At 36.4% G+C, this 21,038-nt stretch overlaps 1 protein-coding gene across 1 annotated transcript in view; it reads left to right on the top strand.

Annotated features, from left to right (window-relative positions):
• The window catches only part of GABRA2 (gamma-aminobutyric acid type A receptor subunit alpha2), a 65,389-nt gene that overhangs the window by 2,011 nt on the left and 42,340 nt on the right, over window positions 1–21,038 (top strand). The window contains exon 2 of the mRNA XM_039699021.1: window positions 1,066–1,181. Coding sequence (XP_039554955.1) covers window positions 1,066–1,181 — 116 coding nt within the window. The remainder of the gene's footprint in view (window positions 1–1,065; window positions 1,182–21,038) is intronic.

Below are 21,038 nucleotides of genomic sequence, written 5' to 3' on the forward strand. Positions count from 1 at the left end.
AAAAGGTGTAAATGGTAATGCAAGTAGCATATGGTGCTTTACTTCCTTGATACCAATATGCTAGTTTTAAGTAGATAAGACTGATGAGCTCAATTATTTCACAAGCATTGTGCTTAAAATTGTTGGCACAGTAACATTTGCATGTGTAAGGCTTTCTGCATGTCAGGGTTTCCCTGGCACAAGCCCTGTTGGTCTGGGTGCCCAGGTGCCAGACTGTGGGCCACCACGGCTGGCTGGGCAGCAGGTTCATATTCCAGCCCCTATAGCATGTCCCACAGAGATTTGATCCATAAAGGCTCTGATGTATCTTTATTGGGGAAGTTTGAAACAATCAGTGATCTACAGATTCTTCTTGACACTTCATTTATGATTCCTTTTTCCCTCCAACTTCTATAAGGTCTGTCTGCATCTAATGGAATATCAGATAGTGCTTTTTATGACAAAATAGGATTTTAGAAAGATGAAGGCTGTCCACAGCTATCCTGCAGCTTGCTAGTCAGCACCGGTGTTCCCTCCCACCAACTGCTGGCGTCAGAGGACTCCCTGAGCATGATCGCTGGAGTTTTCCCTCATGTTAGTTCTTCTGGTCATGTACATTACATGACCATTGGGTGGAGGCAAATCCACAGGATTTATCCAGAGATAGAGTATGCCTAAGTGAGGACAGATTAGATAGAGCTGGAAGGAGATGGTTTTGTGCATGGGATCCCGGGTTATCAGCCCAGGAGAGACATGCCACCAGAGTCTGGGAAGCTCTTCTAGGGTTTTGCACCAGCACAGCCTCCACTAACAGTGTTTGTGGAGCTTGAAGCAGCACTCTCAGTAATGCAATGATGCCTACAAGTAGAGGCTACTGGAAAATTACTTCCTGGATATTTTAAATAGTATTCTGTTGACCCTTATATGTCTGAACTTGTTATATATAAATTGTGTATTTGTATACTGTTAAATACACCTTTCCTGTTGGAATGCAGCAAGTAAAGGCCAGCCCAAAAAAAAAAAATGCATGTTGCGTGTATGTGAAAACATACTTAGCACCTTCTAAAATGTAAAATATCCATTTAGATCAGTGCTGGCTGACTCCCTGGAAGACGAAGCTAAGAATAACATCACCATCTTCACAAGAATTCTAGACAGACTTCTGGATGGTTATGATAATCGCCTCAGACCTGGATTAGGAGGTAATACAACCAATTAAAGATTGATTTAAAAAAATCAATTTTAATGTTCAGATTTTATGCAGTGATATTCTTCCTTCAGGGTTTTTTTTTCCCTAACAACTGGTATGTATCTTGATAAATTATTTATAACTACATTCACCCAGATGAATCATTTGAAGTTTGAGGAAGATAACATCTATGAATGGAAAGAAGGCATTTTCACACATTTATCTTAAGTAAAAGGAAAAAAAAATCTGGTGTTTTAACATAGTAAAACAGAATGTGAACAAAAATAACATCTAAAGCTGTTATTCCAGTCAGGGAATTTTGGTTGAACAAGGAATACAGGCTTAATTCCCTGCAATCTGATAGGTGTATGTTTTCAGAAATCTGCACAAGTGTTTTGTGAGATGCGTATAAATTCCACATTTTAGACTTGTTCCTTGGCCCAATAAATTCAGTGAAAATGTTGTGATTTTGGCTTCTTTGGAATTAGGGTGTCACTGGTAATATACATTTCGTTTTTGGGCACCTTGCACTTATTTGAGCAGCTGGAAAAAAATACAGAAAAAGAGAATATTGAAGGACAGAGGTCACTGCACTCTTGTGCCATGACTGTCAGTTATTTTCAAAATGTCAGTTCTCATTTTGATTTTAAAGCTGTGTGCCATCTTATGTCAGTATATGTTATATAGGCAAGAAATTTAAATAATTTTATGGTGTTGAAAATATTACTGTGTACAGAAAAATCTCTATGACATAGGGAGGGGCTGAATATCTTTGTTTTGACCATATTTTGTCTACTATTGTTTATCTGTATTTATACTATCTCACATTGACATGCATCATTCAAATATACACTTATACTGCCATTATTATTATTTGTAACAGTTTTGGTAATTGTAATTTTCAACCTAAAGACTGTTTCAGCTTGGTGCAACTAATTCTAGTTCAAAATCCTTGGGAGCCATTCCTGTTCTTGTTGATTTCAGGAAGATCAGGCCTAAAGCTAGAGACATGCTCCAACTTCCATGGAAATTACAATAACAGCTCTGATCAAATTAGGCATTAGTTAAAGCTCAGAGTTTTTATCCAACACCATTCCATCCTGACCTGTGGCTCTGTTGCTGTTCTGGTCCTGGGGAATTGTGGCTTGAATCTGACACAGCAGAAAGTGGGAGCTGATGCTGACTAAAACAGCTTTCTCATTATACATTGCTTTTAAACTAGGATGTCTTTTCATTTCCATTTCTGGCCTCTTTACACTGAAGGCTTGTGAAATATTTTATAGTCAAAGATTTCTTAATTTGGATGATACAGGGGACCTATAGCACCATTGATGCTAGAATTTATATAGTAATGTTTTACATGCAGTTTTGATTTCTTTGCAAAATACTCAAATTTAAGAATTTAGGGATAGTATAAACATACAATGACTTGCAGAAACATTTCATATCACCAAGCTCATGTTGAATTGACGGGCTTTTAAAATAATGTTTTTTATTAGAAAAATAGTCAAAGTTTTCTTGCTTACAAGGAATGAGCCATTTAATGAGAGCAGTCTGCAGTTTCTTTGCATAGCAAGTATTTTTTTAATATTGAAATAATATTGTTGAGAACATGAAATAAAGAAAAGATGTAATGGATTTTTCTTTTATATCTTTCACTAAATTTGCTTCAAAATAACCTCTCTCTTTTTCTTTATGAAGCCTCATAGATAATTAAAACATACTCTGAGAGCAAAAAAATTAAAGAATTAACATATGTTTGATATTGGTATACATAGCAATCAACCCATGCAGAATATGTGTGAAATGAAACTGTGTCATGCATATTAAACCGTGGTGATTCATGACACATTAATCTTAATCTTCAAGACTACTTCAGTTGTGGATGGATGGATTCTTACAGTTTAAAAGAGCACTTGTAAATGGCAGTTGTGATAATTCATGATACAAAACAGACCAAACAAAGCTTTTGTACATATTGCTTAGTAATTATGTAGTTTCATATTTCAGGAATTTTCTAGCAGTTTATTCCTTTTTCTATACTGACCTGTAGTCTGAAAAGAGATGTGGAAACAATGAACCTTTTTTTTTTTTTTTAACACTACATGCCTAGTAAACCTTTGAATTTCTAAAAGTGTTTTTGCAAGAGATTACTGCATTCTGACCATGCCACACATCATTAATTTAAGATACCTAGTCTCAGTTGTGTTTCACTTCCCTTTATATGAATCTGAAATAGCTCATTTGAATGCAGCAGAATGTTTACTTTGGCATAGCAGTTTGCATTATCATGCACATATCACTGCTATGACTGGGATCACAATCTGGCCTAACGTGTAAAACAGAAATAGTCCAGGGTCTGAGATCCTTCTAAAGTCATCTGAAAGCAAGAGCTGTTCATCAGCCCACTTTCACTTGCTGTGAAAGACATTTTCAGAGGTGTTTTACAGCAAGAATTTAGCTCATGGTAGAAAACTGCTCCTTTAGTAATGAAATGTTTTGGGTTGATATTGACATTTTATCTAGTTATTGACCAACAAAAGGGAAATGTACAGGCTTCTTGAAAGTCTATATATTAAATTCAGCTAAGTAAATGTCTGTTTGGGAGGTAGTTCTTGAATTAAAGGATAGATTTGTAATTAATTTTACTGGGAGACTTAGTGTAAGTACTGACAGCATGTAACTTGATGCTTTACTGATGCAATTCAAAACAGTACTATTTTCTATAGGCTGTTGAGGAAGGTTTAACTTTGCTGGTGGCACACCTCAGTCAGATAAACAGGTTTTGGCTGTTGGCTATTGGCTGTCCTACCAGCTGAGATCCTGAGTGATGTATGAACACTACAGTGATGAAATGACCTGCAAAATGGGTGTGGGCAGGGAGGAGATGACACTGCACCATCCCCTGAAGCCAGAGACATCTCATATGACTTAGATATATACCTGAGCCTGCTGTATTGATATGGATGAGCATAGGTTTATTCAAAGGGAGATAATCTTTTCTCTGTACTCATTTTATGCTAAGCACAGGATTGCAGCTGGAACACTCTTGACTGCACTTCCAGCTCTGAAGTGAACTATTTTACCCAAACATTCCATGCCATTTCTGTTTAGTCATCAAAATAAATTACAAGTTTGACTTCAAAACAAATTTTCCTGTGTCATTAGCATTAATTTGTATGAAATATAGCTATGCAAATGGTATGTCATACAGACCTTATTTGTTAATGACTTTCTACAAGTCATGAAGGTATTTTCTTTTTATTTGCTGTATGTTTGCAATACACTTAGGGTAGCATTTTTTCATAAATCCTTTGCTTTTTATTAGCATGTAGCAAAGGAAATCCACACATTAATGGGCACTAAAACTAAGCAAGGAACAAAAATATCTGTTAGTGATTGAATTATCTGTCTGTTCCCCTCTGCCCCATAAACAGACACAATCATGCTGGATACTTCAGTATTGTGACTATCTCCATAAGTTATCCAGCCTTCTTTACTTTCTCACATCTGAAATTAGCCTTTCCAACAGCTAAAGTACTTCTGTCTTTTCTACTCTCGGAAACTTGTAAAACAGAACTGAACAGAAAATTAAATGTTGTAGAAAAAAAAAACAACAAATAAGCAGCAAAACAAAAGAAAAGGGAGGTTACAAGGACAGAAGACTGGACTTCATATCCTATAATTTCAAGTGCTATATTGACATTGAAAAGACTTATGGAAATGTCAGGATCCTTCTGCAAACTGTGGTCAGTCTGACCAGCTTCAGGAATGGCATTCTTATTGTAACCAAAGAGTTGAATGCTGGTTGTTAAAAAAAGGAAGATAAGATAGTAGGTAGGTGAAAATTAAATGCACTGTGAATCTATTTTGAAGGAACCATCTCTGCTTCCAAATGTCCTGATTGCTTTAAGCAAGCATCTGCATTGCATTTCTCATACAGACAGACCAAATCCTCTTTCTTCCCAACTGATTTGTAAATCAGTTGAAGAAGAAAACTGAAAAGAATGGAGGGGAATTCTTGCTGACTATTTCTATCAGAGCGATGGTCAGCAGTGAGCACTTGCAGGTGTGACCTTTCATCTTCGGAGAATTGGATATTCCATTGCACAGAATCAGTGTAATGGTGTAGAATATCAGACTTGGTGATTAAAAGTTGTGTGATGTGCTCACCAATATGAGCACAAGGGAAACCCATTTTTTCACAGACTACCTTTGTCTCTTGTACAGATCAGAAGTACTGTATCCATATATATGTGTGTGTTTGTTTATCAAATAGTTGGAGGTTTTCAGTTGCCAGGAGACACAGCCATGGTCACATACTGATAATCTGGAATATGTTGAATTTAGGGCACTGTATTTAGACATTGCTGTGATTCAGAGTTTTTAATGAGCTTCAGAAGAGTTTGTAGCTATAGCAGTCCCTAGCTGGGGGATCCTAGTTTGGCTAGTCCCCTAGCCAAACCTAGTGGTGTTTGTCAGCCCCAAACATGCTTAATGCAAATTCAGAGTATCATAAAGGAAGGTTCTTTGTCTATTTTTTTTTTTCTGCAGAGCACTGCTAGAAATCTTCCACTACTGTTTTTAAAGGAAGAAAGTGCAGTTCCCCATCTCATCTCTGGTTGCTTCCTTAGCCTTTTTTTGAGCCAGGTTAATCTTTTGGAAATGGAATATCTCTCTGCCAGTGCTAGTGCAGAGCAATTCAGAGGAGCATTTGCATCTTCTAAAAGCCCACTGTCTTTGTAGCTATGCTGGGACACAAAGGGGTAAACTACTGTATGTGTGCTCCTCTTTTGGGCATACCTGGAAGGGCCACATGGAATTTGGCCATAATGGTGCTTTCAGAGGAGTCAATGAGAAACTTCTATTAGAGCTGTGGATAATGTATATCGGCAAAAAGCACTCCTTGTAAAAAATGGAGAAGCAATAAAGAGCAGGATATGAAAATCTCATTAATAACTTATCCAGGGCATGCAGACAGTGCTAAGATGCAAGAGCAGAACTAGCTCAGTAGCTATAAGTATTCCAGGGAGTGATGCATTAGGAAAGTGGAAGGATAAAAATCCTACAGAAATCTCTTTGATACTAAAGAACAAACCAGAAAAATTGTCTAATATAGAATAAGGCTGAGTAGCTATACAGAGGTTATTTGGTTATTTATTTATTGGAAGTCTGTGAATAAATCAATAGTGAAGATGTAAAAATAAAATTAATGCTACAACTGTGCAGTGTAGGGCAATTGGGGAAAGTGTTGCACAGTGCAAAGCAAAAAAGTCACAGAATCACAAAATAAGCTGAGTTGGAAGGGACCCACAAGGATCATTGAGCCCAACTCCTGGGCCTGCATAGCACCATCCCAGAGATTCAAATGCTCTGCCTCAGATGAGTTGTCAGAAATGTAGGTACTGTACAGTGGTTATATGTGCCTGTAGAGGAGCTAGTCTGGGAGGCTCTCCCAGTTCACTGAATATGTATATTTAGCACTTTTTTATTTCTCTCCTGGCAAAGCATCGGCATTTGCTTCTAATGCTGGAATTACTGCTGACAACACCAAGGCTGAATTAGAGCTTTGCTTACTTTTGTCTTATCTGCAAGGATGCTGTGAAAGCAGATACTGCAGATTTCTCTGTGGCTCATTGGTGCTCACTGTAAATCAGACAGATGGGGTGGTTCCTTTTTTTCAGCCAGACTTGGTGGACAAAGACATCAAAACCATCACCTTTTCTCTGTGATGCAGTTATTTGGGGTTGTTTAGGAAATGTCTGAGAAGCAGTATTCTTGCTGGTATTCAAGGTATTCTGCTGTTGACTGCTTTCCTCTAAGGCCTTTTATCTTGTTAAATCTTGCAATGATTTTTTTTAATCTGAATTATACAACCACTTCTCATTCAGGCTGACTAGTTTAAATAGCTAAGGAATGCAATATCATAGTGCCAAAGTTTTTATTACCCTTGTGTAATGATACAATTGCCATAAAGCTACCTGAATTGGAAATATAATTGTTTTTTAAATAATGTAAATCTAAAACATTTCCAGAAATATTTAAGCGTATTAGAAATTCATCCAGGATAACTTTGGGTATTTTAATGGATTTCTTGGGTTTGTACTAGTGGATTTTAACCAAGCAAAATGTTAATTTAAAATGTAGTAATCAATGTATATGTTGCTTAGAAAGAAAAAAATTATTATTCAATCTGTAGAAACAAAGAGATTTTGCAATACAAAATTAATACTGTTCAGGGTTACACTTGTAAAGAATATCAGGGAAAACCTTTCATGTCTACTGCTGTGATGCACCCATGGATTTCTCAGTTCTGTATATTCTTTTTACAGTAGACACACAGAAAATTACATTTCAAATATTTTCTTAAGTAAGATATACCAAAAAAAGAATGCTAATTAAGAATGTAAGAAGAAAGCTATAGAGATCTCTTTTTCAGTTATATAATCACCTAAAGATATTGTGAAAATTTTGGTGAAGAGCTATTAAATCAGTTTATAATAAAGCAATGGTCTTTGACATTTTGGGTTTAGATGTATGGGATGTAGACAATATTTGCCATACACTGAACTTTACAAAGGTGAAAAAATGGACCTTAGAATACGTTTGATTTAAGGAAAAATGGCAATTATACCACACTGATATGACTAGAATCGCTATTTAGTGATATTGATTTCTGTTTGTGTGGCAACAACCAATATTTAAGGAAAGAGTCAAGTATAACTTTCAAGACAATTAATTGGCAATTTTTGACATTTTGTTTTCAATGAAAACTAAAAACTTGGGATTAAATGGGCATGTATAACTCCTTCAACTTCTTTGTGTAGAAAAGGTAGGATTTTTTGTAACCTTTGTTCTGGAGCCCTCTAATGGTAAATATACATTTAAATATATTTTCTGTATTTTAGCACCTATAAAGAAAAATCTGCCACAAGACACAATTCACCCTGCATAGCACAACGGATTTTACTGCATTCAAGGCCTGATGGTGGCAAAACAGAGTAACAATACTGTCTCTTTGTGAGACATAATCTAAAAGGACCAAAAAAAAAAAAAAAGGAATTATTTTCTTCTTCTCCTTAACTTTACTAAGCCAAGTCATAACTCTTAGGCCAATGCTGATGATTTTCAACAGTTACAGAGATGATGGCTGCTCAGAGTTGTGGTGGAGTTTCCATCTTTGTGGAGACCCTCACAATCTGACAGAATATGACCTGGGTAACTTGATGTGTCTTCAGAGATTGCCCTGCTTTGGACCTTCCAAAGGTTCTTTTTAAATGCAGTTGTTCTAAGATGCTTTAACTGACAGCCAGCAAGACATTGAAATAATGGCTGCAGCTTTCCATCTTACTTGGAAAAGGTGAAAAAAAAAGCAGTATGTTAGATCTTGAAGATACAGCTGAAGGAAAAAAGTATGTATAAATGAAAAGTTTATACTGCTCTGGAACAGCAGGATGCACAGTGTTGTACAACTCTGGAGCTTATTATTTGTAAAGACCCCACTGAAATATGTAAGATTTTGGGTAAACAGGATCTGCAAAAATGAAAAGGAAATATCTTGTTTATGGTCTTAGCCACATTTTTCTTACTGTCACCTTATGCTGAAGTCCTGGAAAGGGTTAAGTATGTGAAAAGACAGTATTTTAAAGGACAGGCACTGTATTTCATCAAATTATTTTCAGTTTACTTCAGCAGTGTACAGGGAAGTGAAAAGCTGCACAACACTGTGTATCCTGGAGATCAACACCTCCTCAGGAAGCACCCAGGAACCTCTAATCACAACCATTCTGAAGTGCCCTGAGACACCTTCCAAGGTTCCTCCTGTTTCATTCTTCTGTTTTTATATTGCCTTTTTCTTTTCTAAATACCTATCTATTTTATCCATTCTTATAAGAAATGCCCATCTGTCTTTTTTGAGCAAGATTTGATGAATTTATTTAATTCTGTCTAAGTATAGTGTTAGGCAAGTCCAGGTGAGACCTGCCATGTAGATGCAGCTGTGTGTTTTTTGTTGTTTTTTTGTGGCTGGATACCCAGCGTTGCCTTCCCCTCCTCCCAGGTACAGCTGCTGACATCCAGCTGCCTGAAAGATCTCTTATCCAGTGAAACTGGATGGAGGAGGTTGAAATGATGTGAAGGCCGACTCCTAGGTAGGTAGAAAGCCAAGATCATCCTTTACCCACAGATTAAATGGTCTTCCTTCTGTGCCAGCGCAGTTCTCTGGTGTTGTTGACTGGTCTGGGACAGATCTGTTGCTTCTGACAGTTCTCCTGACTATATATTCCTGTTTCTGTTTACTTGCAATGCTGCCACTTCGTGACTGTCTTTAAGAATAACCTTTTCTATGCACAATCTAGTGCATCCAATTTTTAGAATTAATAGTGTGGAGAGAGAGAGAGACGTGTTTCATCAGAAAGGATCATGCAGAAGGACATTGTAATTGTCTGTATATTAAAACAGCACATGCTTTTTTTTTTTTCCTCCAGTATTTTGATCTGTTTTAATTGTCAGTATTCATGGCTACAATTAATATCTAACAGTAGGTTCTAAATACTCCACATACCATACATGAAGCAGAAAAAACCCTCTTTTTAAACAATCTAGCATTAGGGTAATACAAACCAAGGTGAAAAACCACTATAAATAAGAAACATGGGAAAGGGAAGGAGGGCAGAATGAAAGAGATGATGAGTGAAAGAAGGAGACAAAATTGTCATACTAACCATTGACCACTTTTAAACAACTGGCAGATTTAAACAGCTGTATGATAGTTTTTTCAGATATCCTTTGGAAACTTGAAGGTAGAATAGATAAGAAATTTTATCATTATGGTATATGCATGCATTTAAATTTCTGATATTAGTGTTGTTCGACAATGAGTCATCCATCTCAAGAAACAGGTATAGAGGATGTGTTGCTGTACTATTCACCAAACTGCTAAATTAAAGCATCAGCAGAAGATTTTGAATTAATACTGTCAAAAGTCTAATAAATTTTAATTATAAGAATCAAAGGACTTTAATATGCCAAGATTAATCTTTAAACACATTTTTATATCTGTTTTTTCCCATGTTAATGCTCGAATGAAATTTATCACCAGCTAAAAGAAATTTTCTTTACCACTGCTTCCCTATTAATAGTTTACTTTATCATGCAGAGTATTTCACCACTAGTTTGTGGAAATTGTGTGTAAATCACAAAAGTATGATTCTGCTAATCTTCCAGGAGTGGTATTGCTATTTGGGAACCATTTATGTGATTACTGTGTAGCACATGGCTCCTGATTTACATTCCTTAATTTCTTGCCATATGTTGAGGGCTATTTAATAATTAGAGCATTTAACACTGTGAAAGCAATGTAAATCAATTCCCCTCTTGCCTGGGATTATTGTGCACATCAGAGAACATTGAACACTTTAGTGAAGTTGTGCAGCTGCAGAGACTGGATCTAGTCTGACCAAATTACATTCATTTTTTAATATATATACATACATATTTGGTCCTCCCCATGCATTTTTTTTGTTGAAGCAGTTGAGATCACATGTCCTTATCTGCAGTTTGTTTGGGAAAACCTGGGCGTCCCCTGTTGCATCTGCTCAATCTATGTTTTTTCACAGACTGTAAATTAAGTACTTTATAATCTTGTAGTGCTGTGGCTAATATACTTGATTGAAGATAAAATTCAGTGCTATGGACCACTGACCTTCATGTATGGTTCAATAGAAATCAGTTAAAAACTGGTGTATGCTGTAAAATTTTATAGACTGCTTGCATTTATGATCTTTGATGTGAAGGTAGTTTCCTGGAGTTAACTGTCTTCATTTAGCACCTTCTTTGTTTTAATTTGAAAAATTGCATACTGTCCATCTCTTAAATACCTAGATGACATGAAGGCAATGTCTGTTCTGACTGAATGATTGGCCTGAATGTTGCTGGTTCTTCTTTGTTTGTCTCAATTGCTTGGTGCTGATTCTCTCATCCAGGAGGGGTCATTGTCTTCTAACACATTCCCTCCTTTTTCTTTCTTGTATCTATTCTCAGTTGTTCTAAGACAATAGGTTCCTCAGACTTCTATCAGGAAATTGGGAAGTATTATTATTATTATTATTATAATTATTATTATTATTTTCACTCTTAAAAGTGTGTAAGCCTCTTAGCACAACACCAGAGAGCAGAAAAGGAATGAAACAGGTGAGAAAGTCTGCTTTTTTTTTCAGGAATTTAGAGGTGGGTCCAAGGGACAATTCCTACCCTTAATACACCAGCACAATGTTCTAGATGTTTCATTCTGAGTCACAATCTAAAGGCTACTGCAGATGCCTGTTTATTCCAACTATTTGAAATAATAATTTCAAGTCTCACTGAATGAGAAGCAGCTGAAGAGAGTTGTATTGTGGCGTACATAAATGAGAAAATCAAAGGTTTTAGTCATAGATGCAATGCTGTGCTTATATAACCTCTCTGCTATCCTAAGGCATTCCACAGCATTTCATGGACTTGTTTGTCTCAATAGTTTTAACTGAGCATAGAACAGTGAACTTCATTTTACCAGGTCTTTAAACGTGAATTTGGTACTGCATTGTCTCATGCAGTTTCTGAAAGGAAAAGATAAGAGTCTTCCACCTGGGAAAATAAATAAATAAATAAATAAATCTATAAGAAGAGAAGGGAGAAATATAAATGCCTGTTATTTGAGATGAGGAAATGGTCACATTTTTTATAATCCCTTTTCATCTGCTGGGTGCTAAAAGCTGTCAGAGAATTCTTTATGCTTTTACTAGACATTTTGTCTTTAATGACCATTAGAAGGAAAAAAATAGATAATCTGGTTTGCTACTGTATGATATGCTATTTTTAAAGCAATTGACTGGTTTAAAATAATATCTGCAGTAGATATTACCTGCATTTTCACAAATGTTTCTGATTAGAACAATATGCACTTTAAGGAACTGGATTCTGATTAAACTCATATTAGGCATTATTTCAAATTAAAAAAAAAACAAAACCAAAACCACCCTACTTTTTAATTTATGCCTGTAAAAAGTCCAATATCTTAATTTAATGTTAAAAGCAGATTCCAGTCCCAAATATATTGTCTTTCCACATATAGAAACTTACTGGATCCTCAACATTCCATGGACAGCCAGGGGCAAATTCTCTTGTCACAGGCAAAAATAAAAGACAAATTTGAGGCTGCTTAATCCATGCTCTGGGAGTGTCCTGGGAGTATGTTTTAGAGGAGATTCAGGGAAACACTGTTATCTCTAAAGTAGCTTGGAGACATTCAAGTGACTCAGCTGTGGGACTTTTGAGTGCTACACTACATTTCTTGTAGACACTTCGCACAGCCTTAGACTGAGACCTTTTTTAGTATTAACTGGATAACAGAAGAATAACTGACAACTCTGTAACATGCTAAAATGGGAATTAAAAATTGCTTCATTGCTGTCCATGCCAGTATTTTTTTGCTTATTTGGGAGATGCTTGTGGAAGTATTAAAATTCTTCTCTGTTGGATCAAGCCATGAACTCGTTGTTTGTCAGGATTCCTGTTTAGCAGGAAGCTTATTACCCATGACCATCCCTGGAGTTGTCCTGCCAGGCAAAAAATGTTAAAAACAAAAAATTAAAGACAGCTTGGCAGTCAGTCTGATTTGTGCTGTGTCTTGAAACCATAACTCTACTCCTTCCTTCCCTGCGTTTCGGCAACTGTGATGCTCAGGAATACATGAGGAAAGTGTGTGTCTATGTGTGCTAAAACATGCTAGGTATTTAGGGTCTTAACATGCACACAACCTCTGTCTGATTTTAGTAATTCCTCTGGATAGCTTTTTTGAGAATATAGAGTAGTCTGGATAAACATTAATTTCCTGTACTTCACAGTTATTTTACCTGGCTTGAAATAGGAACTGCTGCCTCGTTGATAGAAGGATTAGAACGCTGTCTATTTTTTTTTTTTTTTTATAGTGTATCACAGTCTTCTGAAATACTATTATAGAATTTCATACAGCATTACATATGAAAAATATATTTGAGGATCTGGCTTCAAAAAAATGCATTAAAAGTGCCCACTAATATGCAGCTCTATTAAATAAAGGCACTACCTTTTTCTGCCATTGGTTCCTGTCATGCTTGAATGCAAAGTACAAGGCTAGCAAAAGATAAAAGAGCTGCAGCTCCATTTTTAATGACTATACAATCCAGGACTATAATACCCAGACACTAAGCACAGATATTAAAATTAATCTGTCTGAAAGGATCTTCATTTTCAATGCTTTCTAATGTCTGTTGATCTCTAGAGGATCTCCATCAGCCTTTGGGACTTTGGAACATGTGAGTTTCCTGCTTTATTCTGATAGCAGCAAGCCTTGGGAAGATGCCAGCTTCTGGTGATGTGAGTGCTTGCCACAGAACAAGCAAGACAATCCTTCCCAGAGCTTCATCACAGTTTCTGTCAGCTCCAGGGTGGCAACTTTTTTGTCATGGCTGACCAGAGAGACAGACATAATCCAAAGGCTTCTGCTGAAGCTGGTAATCACTAGGTGAAGACTTTTTCACTGACTTCAGTGGGCTCTGGCATGCTACCCAAATTCCTCATTAAATAATTAACAAGGCTAATAAGCACTGTGACAGTGTCTGTTTTAGCTTAGAAAAAATTTAGCCAAGGAATGAAATGCTCTGTGTGTATCATATGCATATATATATATATATCTATGCATATCTGTCCTCTATGTATGTGTGATAATATATTATCACAGTTTCCGGACATTCCACTGAATTCTGTGGCCATTTTACAGGTGCTTGATGCAAAAGACTTCTGATGTTCTTCCAGGAAATGACAAGAATTTAGGGGTTTTTTTGTTTAGAATGTGGGAAGGTCCTGAAGGACAGTGTCCTTTCATAACTTGTACTTTCACTGGCAAGCTGACATGTTACATATTTAATATCTATATGTGAACCAAAGTGGCTTCCGAAATCGAATTTGGATAAAATCCAGAATGAGTGATCTTGGTTAGAAAAGCAGCTGGGCCTATGTAAGTGATGGGCAAGCAAGTAAGCTAGCAAAAAAAAAAGTTTTTGAAAAGCCAACAGCCACTATACAAGAAAAGCACTTCTTAAGAAACCCAGACTTGGCTGCATTATGTCTACAAAGAGAAACTGGAAGCTGCTACTTTTTAAAAATGATACTGCTGTTAGGGGTAGATGTGGTTTGAAGTGCAGGAAGGACTGTCAGAGTGAGTGTATCAAATGGGATGATTTATAAATGCTATGACTTGGAATAAAGCACAGAGATTAAACCTGAAATTAGCCTAGAAGTGTAATTCAGCAGAATTTGCCAAGGTGTTCCATGACTCTTAGTACTAAGATAATAAAATTCAAACATTTAAAAAAAAGAAGATAGATAAAGACCTCTGAGTATGAGTTTCTGCAATCTGGAATAATTTTGGGAATTTTTCTGCCTTACCTACATGTTATGGTTTTCTCTCTAGTAGCACAAATCTCTGAGCAGAGTAGACAGAAATACGGTCTCATGCGAGTAATAACTTTGCCCTCTCTACTTGTGTGATGACACCAATTCAGGTCAGTTCAAATAATTACTGCTCTACTTTATCAAAGTCTGCTCCCTTCCAGACTTCCAGACTTGTTTGAGTGCTCTTTTTGTCTTCCCTGTCTCATTCTTTGGAGAGTGTTGGGCAGTCTGGTTCATTTTAGCTCCATCGTGCTCATCCAGTTGATCTAAACAATGCAGGAGTCATATTTATTACTCAGCCTGGTAATTATAAACACTCCTCATCCTGATGGAAGCTGTAGTGTCTAAAGGAACAAGATTTAGTGCTGATGTTTTAGTTTTCGTTTGTGTGACATGTGGTTTTGGTTTGCTGCCAAATGTGTTGTGCGTTAGCTAAATTCTTTTTACTTCAACATTTAAGTTATCTGTTTCAGCAAGATCACATTTCTTCCAGCCAAACTCAACTATGTTTTCAATTTCATGTTTCTTTTGAACATTTTGTGCAACTTGAACTAAAAATTCCTCACATAGGTAGTTTATTTTAAAGCTGCGTGCTTTTAAGTTATTTTTCTTTTTTTTTTTTTTCATGGTATGTGAGGATGTAATGAAAAGGGAAGAAAGGGAGATTTGGTGGATTTCATTGTAGTCTTATGGGAATAAGTTTCATATTGCCCATGTGTTTAGATTGTTCTTTCCAATGATTTAATTTACTTCTTTTTAATATTTTGTGTCTCCCCTTTTAATGGTCAACACTAGTGTTCATAACTACCGAGCTTTTACAAGTATTTATACAACCAAAGCATCCATATTCTATTAATACCTTTACAATGAACCTGTAAATTGGAGGAATACTCTGTTTAAATCATAGGGAAAAAATCCAAAAAGCTGTCTAGATAGCTAATTGCTTTCTTAATCACTTGGCAGTCAATACCTCTGAGATTGTCAAAATGTTGCCGGAGGTGACAAAAGTCTATCAAGTTCAACAGTAATGAGTGAGAGTATCTAAATATCTTCCTTTCCCAGTGCAAAGAACCAATTAAGTTATTCACTTTTGGGTTGTTTGAAATCTCTTTCATGTTAAAGTAGTGGCGGGGTTCGGGCTAGACACTGGTTGGTCTATTGGCCCAATGTGATGTGAGCTGCACCAGTTGGTACAGCAGCCTTCCCATCAGGGATAAAGTACATTCCGGATTAAATGTCTCAGTTACTCCCTACCTGATTTGGAAAAGGGATCTGAATCCATGTTTGCCACTTTCCAAACCTTTTATGTAGACACGGGGCTTTTGATAATTCTGAGGAAGTGGCTGCTTCCACTGGAGATGTTTTACTTATTTATTTGTATAAAATAGCTACATATGTATCAGAACATGGACTGAGATATCTTTTTTCCTGCTCCCTATAGAAGCTTTCATGGTCTTTGGCCATTTGGCCCCACAAGGATGAGGGTTTGTCAGTTCCACGTCTCCTGGACGCCACATATAGTGGAATTCATTGCTTCCAACAGCTGGGCATCCTATGTGGAGCATGAACAAAGCTGGGCATGTTGGCACATCTCAGAGATGGTGTTGGCATAACTGTCTACAAATGTGGTTCTTGAAGTCGACAAACTGAGTAGGAATCTGTCAAGCTAAGTAATTAAAAATGCTGAAGAGGAGTATGCAGCTGAAGTCTTTCCTTACCAATACATGTGAAACAACCAAGTTTGGGTGTGAAAACTTTACCAGTCTCCTTTTCATCTTTTCACAGGGGTGTTCCCTCTCATGTCATTCCTCCTTTCCTGAAAAGAGCCATGAGAGAAGCTGATGGTCAGGTTTAATGGAAACTTCTAAAACAGAGAGCAGCTCTTGTCAAGTGCATGCTCTAATTTAAAGCAGAGACATGAACTCAGTTACTGTGTGTCAGGTTCTGTCTTGACCACAAAGGTGAATTTTCTAAGACACAGCATGCTTCCTCAGTCTTTGGAAGGAATTGTTCTGCTTTGTGTAAATAATTGTATCTTGAGCAGAGGCTTCAGTTTAAGTCTGCACTATCCCATGAGTGCTGCTAGGCTGTGGAATCAGTCTCTTGCTTGTTTTCTTGCTTTCTCTCTCAAAATCTTTCTGGCTCAGTAAATTTGTAATTATTTATAGTTTGAGGAACTCGCTGGGACTTGGTTGAGAGCCAGTTCTTTAGGCTGCTTGGCAGCATTGGGATATTTTAGCCTTAAGGTGGAAATATAAGCAGCCAGGGAATTTTAGGTACTGACAATGTTAGAAAGCAATTTAGAAATAAAGGGGATTCAGACAAATATAAGTGCAAAATTTAGTCATTATGATCTGGACCACAGAGACATTCAGAATAACTTTGATTGATTTAAATGGAAACTTGGAGCTTAAATAATTTTGTGCAGCTTGTCCAATATACTTTAAGAGATAATTTGGCAACAAAATCAGTCTTTACCACTATCCTTGAGCAAATTTCTCAAATTTGTGGAGAAAGCATAAAATGAAGTTAAAACTGCACCTCAGATGTCACTTGTATCCAAGGTTCTTCATTCATAGGACCCTTTGGAAATTTAAATTTCTGATCTAAAGTAATAAGGTTTGCAAATTAAAGGTCATTTGGGAGAGAGAAGAAAATGTAGTAAATATAACGTTTGTGTGTGAACTACACTCTTCTTTTTGACTGAGAGTTAAACGTCAAATTTGTCATATACATGTGAAAATTATTTTAGTAATGTGTAAAGGTTCTCTCAGCACAGAACTTTTTGTTTTTTTCGTTTGATATCTGGTAATGGTGCTAAGGCAGTTTGCACCAGCATCTTCTACATACAGCACAAAGAGTAAATACTGATTATGATAATATATCACATTATTTGTGTTGCAGATGTGCCTACATATAATTCTATGCACCTATAATTCTATTTTGTGGGTAATCTACACCTAAAAAAGCTGTTAGTTTAGCTAAAAACATATCTGAGAATGTTTTCGCAAGTCATATTTTTTGCTACAGTAGAGAAGGGTGTTGACAGTTAAGCTGAATTCTTTTTTCCAGGTTAGTGTGTTTTTCTGATAGTCAAAAAGTCTCACTCATCTCTAAAGAAACACTAATGTTTAACTGAATTTTTGTCTTGTAGCAAATTCTTGTCATTTTGAACACGTTTTAATTATTTTAGAATAATGAATGCTGCTTTGCTGAAATAAGAGTGGGCTTATATGCAGCCAAAGTATTCTGTTAGTGTAAATGACATAATAATATTTATGGTACTGCTTTACAGGGCTGCTGAATTTAATAAGTTCTGAATAGGCCTTTGGAGTGCCCCTGATAGACTTTATATAGAGCTGTCATTAATTTAATAAGCAATATAATATCTGTTAATAGATATCAGCTCTTCAGAGGTAAGTCAGTCTCTTAGCCTAATGACTTTCAATTCCTGTCTCTTCCTCCAGACATTTTCTCCAGAATATAATCTTGTTCCAGTCAACACCATGAGAAATTAAGTACAGTGTCTGATTCTGGTCTTATTTATACCCCCATGAACCAAGAGTGCAACTGTTAATATAATACTTAGTAGTATTATACTAGAAGCTCCAGAAGTTAAACTGGTAGGCTTATTCTACATATACTTTTTTAAAGATGGAGATTTGAAATACAATCATGGCCCACCCATATGAAGAAATTTTCTTATTGATAGTTCATGGATAAAGTGAGGCCCTTGGAAGTGAAGTACCAATGTCAAGGGGAGAGATGGATTTTTTCTTCTCACGGATGACTTCAGTTTACAAATTGGAAGTGGTTTTATGTAGGGCATATGTGGCTTTGAGACTGTTGTAATTTAATAGTGGATAATGAATGAAGGCGCTGAAGTTGGATAAATAAAATTGTTGCATAAACCACCTAAACCAAAAATACAGAAATGGCAGAACATGATTTTGAAATATCTGCATTCCCACGGATTTTGCTGCTTTTACAGCTCCGTGTTGCATGACCTCCTCTGACCCCCATTCCCTGCCAGCCAGTCAGTGTCTTGAGCTGTCAACAGACACACTAAGGAGCTTGTCAGATAAGGGCAGCATGTTGAGTTGGAACAGTGTTTGATGGATTAAGACTCTAGCTGTTTCACCTGTGCAATTTCTGACTTGTATTATGAATGACATTTTCAAGGCCTTTGGGCAACAGTGCCAAGCATGCCCCTGGAGACCATATTACAATGTCAGAACAATGTCAATTCCAGATAAATAAATTTCTATAGAAAAATAATTAAATTAACATCAAGTTTTTGACAGCATTTCCACAAAAACTCAGAAATCCTCAGTTACATTTCCCATATCACTGCAACTTGACCTCCTTTTCTTTGTTGTTGTTGACATATTTATTTAAAGAGCAGTATTTTATTTTTGCTTCTGTCTCTTCTTTTTTTTTTTTGGCATGCTTTAGCAGCCTTTCAGTTACAGCCTTCCAGTGTTCTCACGGCACTATTAATTCTACATTTAAAATAATGTTCGTCTGAATATTTTTTGTCGTATACATTAGAACTGCCTATGTATACTTTAAAAGTTCTATCCCAGCAAGAAGACTTTTGATGGTTTTTGATTACCTCAAAGAGATTGTCTTCTATTTTAGCTGCCCAAAACCTGTATTTACAGCTTTATTGAATAAAAATTGAAATTAAAAAAAATAAAAAGCCCAATGCAATTTTCCAGGTCTGTTTTCTTGTGAAAACAGCCTTGGCACATTAATCAATAATATAGCCAGTTTTCAGTTTACAGTTTCATGTAAACAAACATCTGGAACCTTTCTGAAGATTTTGCAGAGATCACACTCCTTTCTTCTCTTCTTTTAAACATACATAGAGTGAGCCATGTGTGTTTTGTCCCTACCTCAGTGAAGAAAGGACTCTAGATTATTTTGGTGAGAGGGAGAGTGAATAATATTCAGGTCATTCTCGAATATGGGAAATACTCTGAAAATTTATTTCAATAAAGTTAATGCTTTCTCAGCATTCTCCAGGAAAGGGAGAGCTCTTAGGTATGCAGAATCCTGCATGTCTATCTACCTCACATCACAGACTGGAACTCTGTGTACCCTGTCAGGGATGCAGGCAGCTGAGAAGGGACATATGAAAGAACTCAAAAAAATTTTGAAAACTGCTGTCAGACAGCAGACCAAAGGAACTCATTGAAAATTTAAATGCCTTTATGGAATCTTAGCACTTTCACAAACTGGTAAATGCTCACGAGGAGCCTTTTCATCTGACTTTTCTGATCATCTCCATTACTCGGCCTGGACTGGTTTAGACTTCAGCCACACAAGTCAGCAGGATTTCAGACCATCAGACAGGGTATCCCAACAGGGGGAATGTCGGCATAAAGGAATTGGTGATGCCACTGATATAAACTCTGAGCTCTGAACCACTTTTCTAATTTTTTGACAAGTCAGTGATACTGACATTTTCCACTGTGGTTACTTAGTGTTGGATAGCTATAACCAGACTTGGCAAACACCTGTACGTCACCTTACACTTAATCCTTCTGCCTTAGCTTCCCAAGGAAAATTGAGGATAATACAATTATTATCTTCATTGAGGAGCTGTAAATAATGTTTTCTAAAATCCTAGATGTAATTAAAGTGCACAGCAAACATTCCAGCTAAAGACAAATAAGGATGTATAAAACTTCTTCAATTTGATGTATGTATTCCTTTTTCTTACTTTCTGGTTTGATTTTTTTTTTCCAGTAATGATACCATGTCAGTTCAAGTAAGGAAGGGGAATCAGAAGAAACCAGTGTTTGAGAACCAAATGCAATATGATCTTAATAATTACTGCATTTTTTTTAAACTTCCACAGGATGTGCTTTTCTTCCTTCCTTTATCATTAATTTCATTGACTATATTTTGTCAGTTTACCCTTGGCTTCTATCATCTGAGAAATTGGTCTAATCTACATCAGATAGGGCTTTTTAAAAAATATTTATTACCAAAGCAAGTTAGAAATGGTGCAGTAATAGCCTTTGCAGAATTTTAGAGTACTTCATGTGATGGTGGCAGCTATGTGTTATATTCTTTGCCTGAGATTTTTTTCCCCTAAAAGAAGCATCTTCAATAGAAATTTCATCCTTGCCCTTTGCTGTTCCCATTTCTTTGCATAACTTTCAAAAGCAGTGATTCAGAATAACTTAAGAGCCCACAAGTATAAATGAATCTGCCACCCTTCCTCCCAACAGAGGGTTCTTTAAAATCATGACTGTTTTTCAATATGGGTCTCCATTGATTTAAGCACTTTTGAAAATCAGGCCTTTTAGTTACATGTTTACGTGTCACTTGAGGAAACAAATTTTGTAATCCCAGTAGGAAAAGCTTGTCCTTAACTTTTCTCAAAAAA

Source organism: Passer montanus, unplaced genomic scaffold (genome assembly GCF_014805655.1).
Source record: "Passer montanus isolate IOZ18808 unplaced genomic scaffold, ASM1480565v1 scaffold13, whole genome shotgun sequence".
NCBI classification, from domain to species: Eukaryota; Metazoa; Chordata; class Aves; order Passeriformes; family Passeridae; genus Passer; species Passer montanus.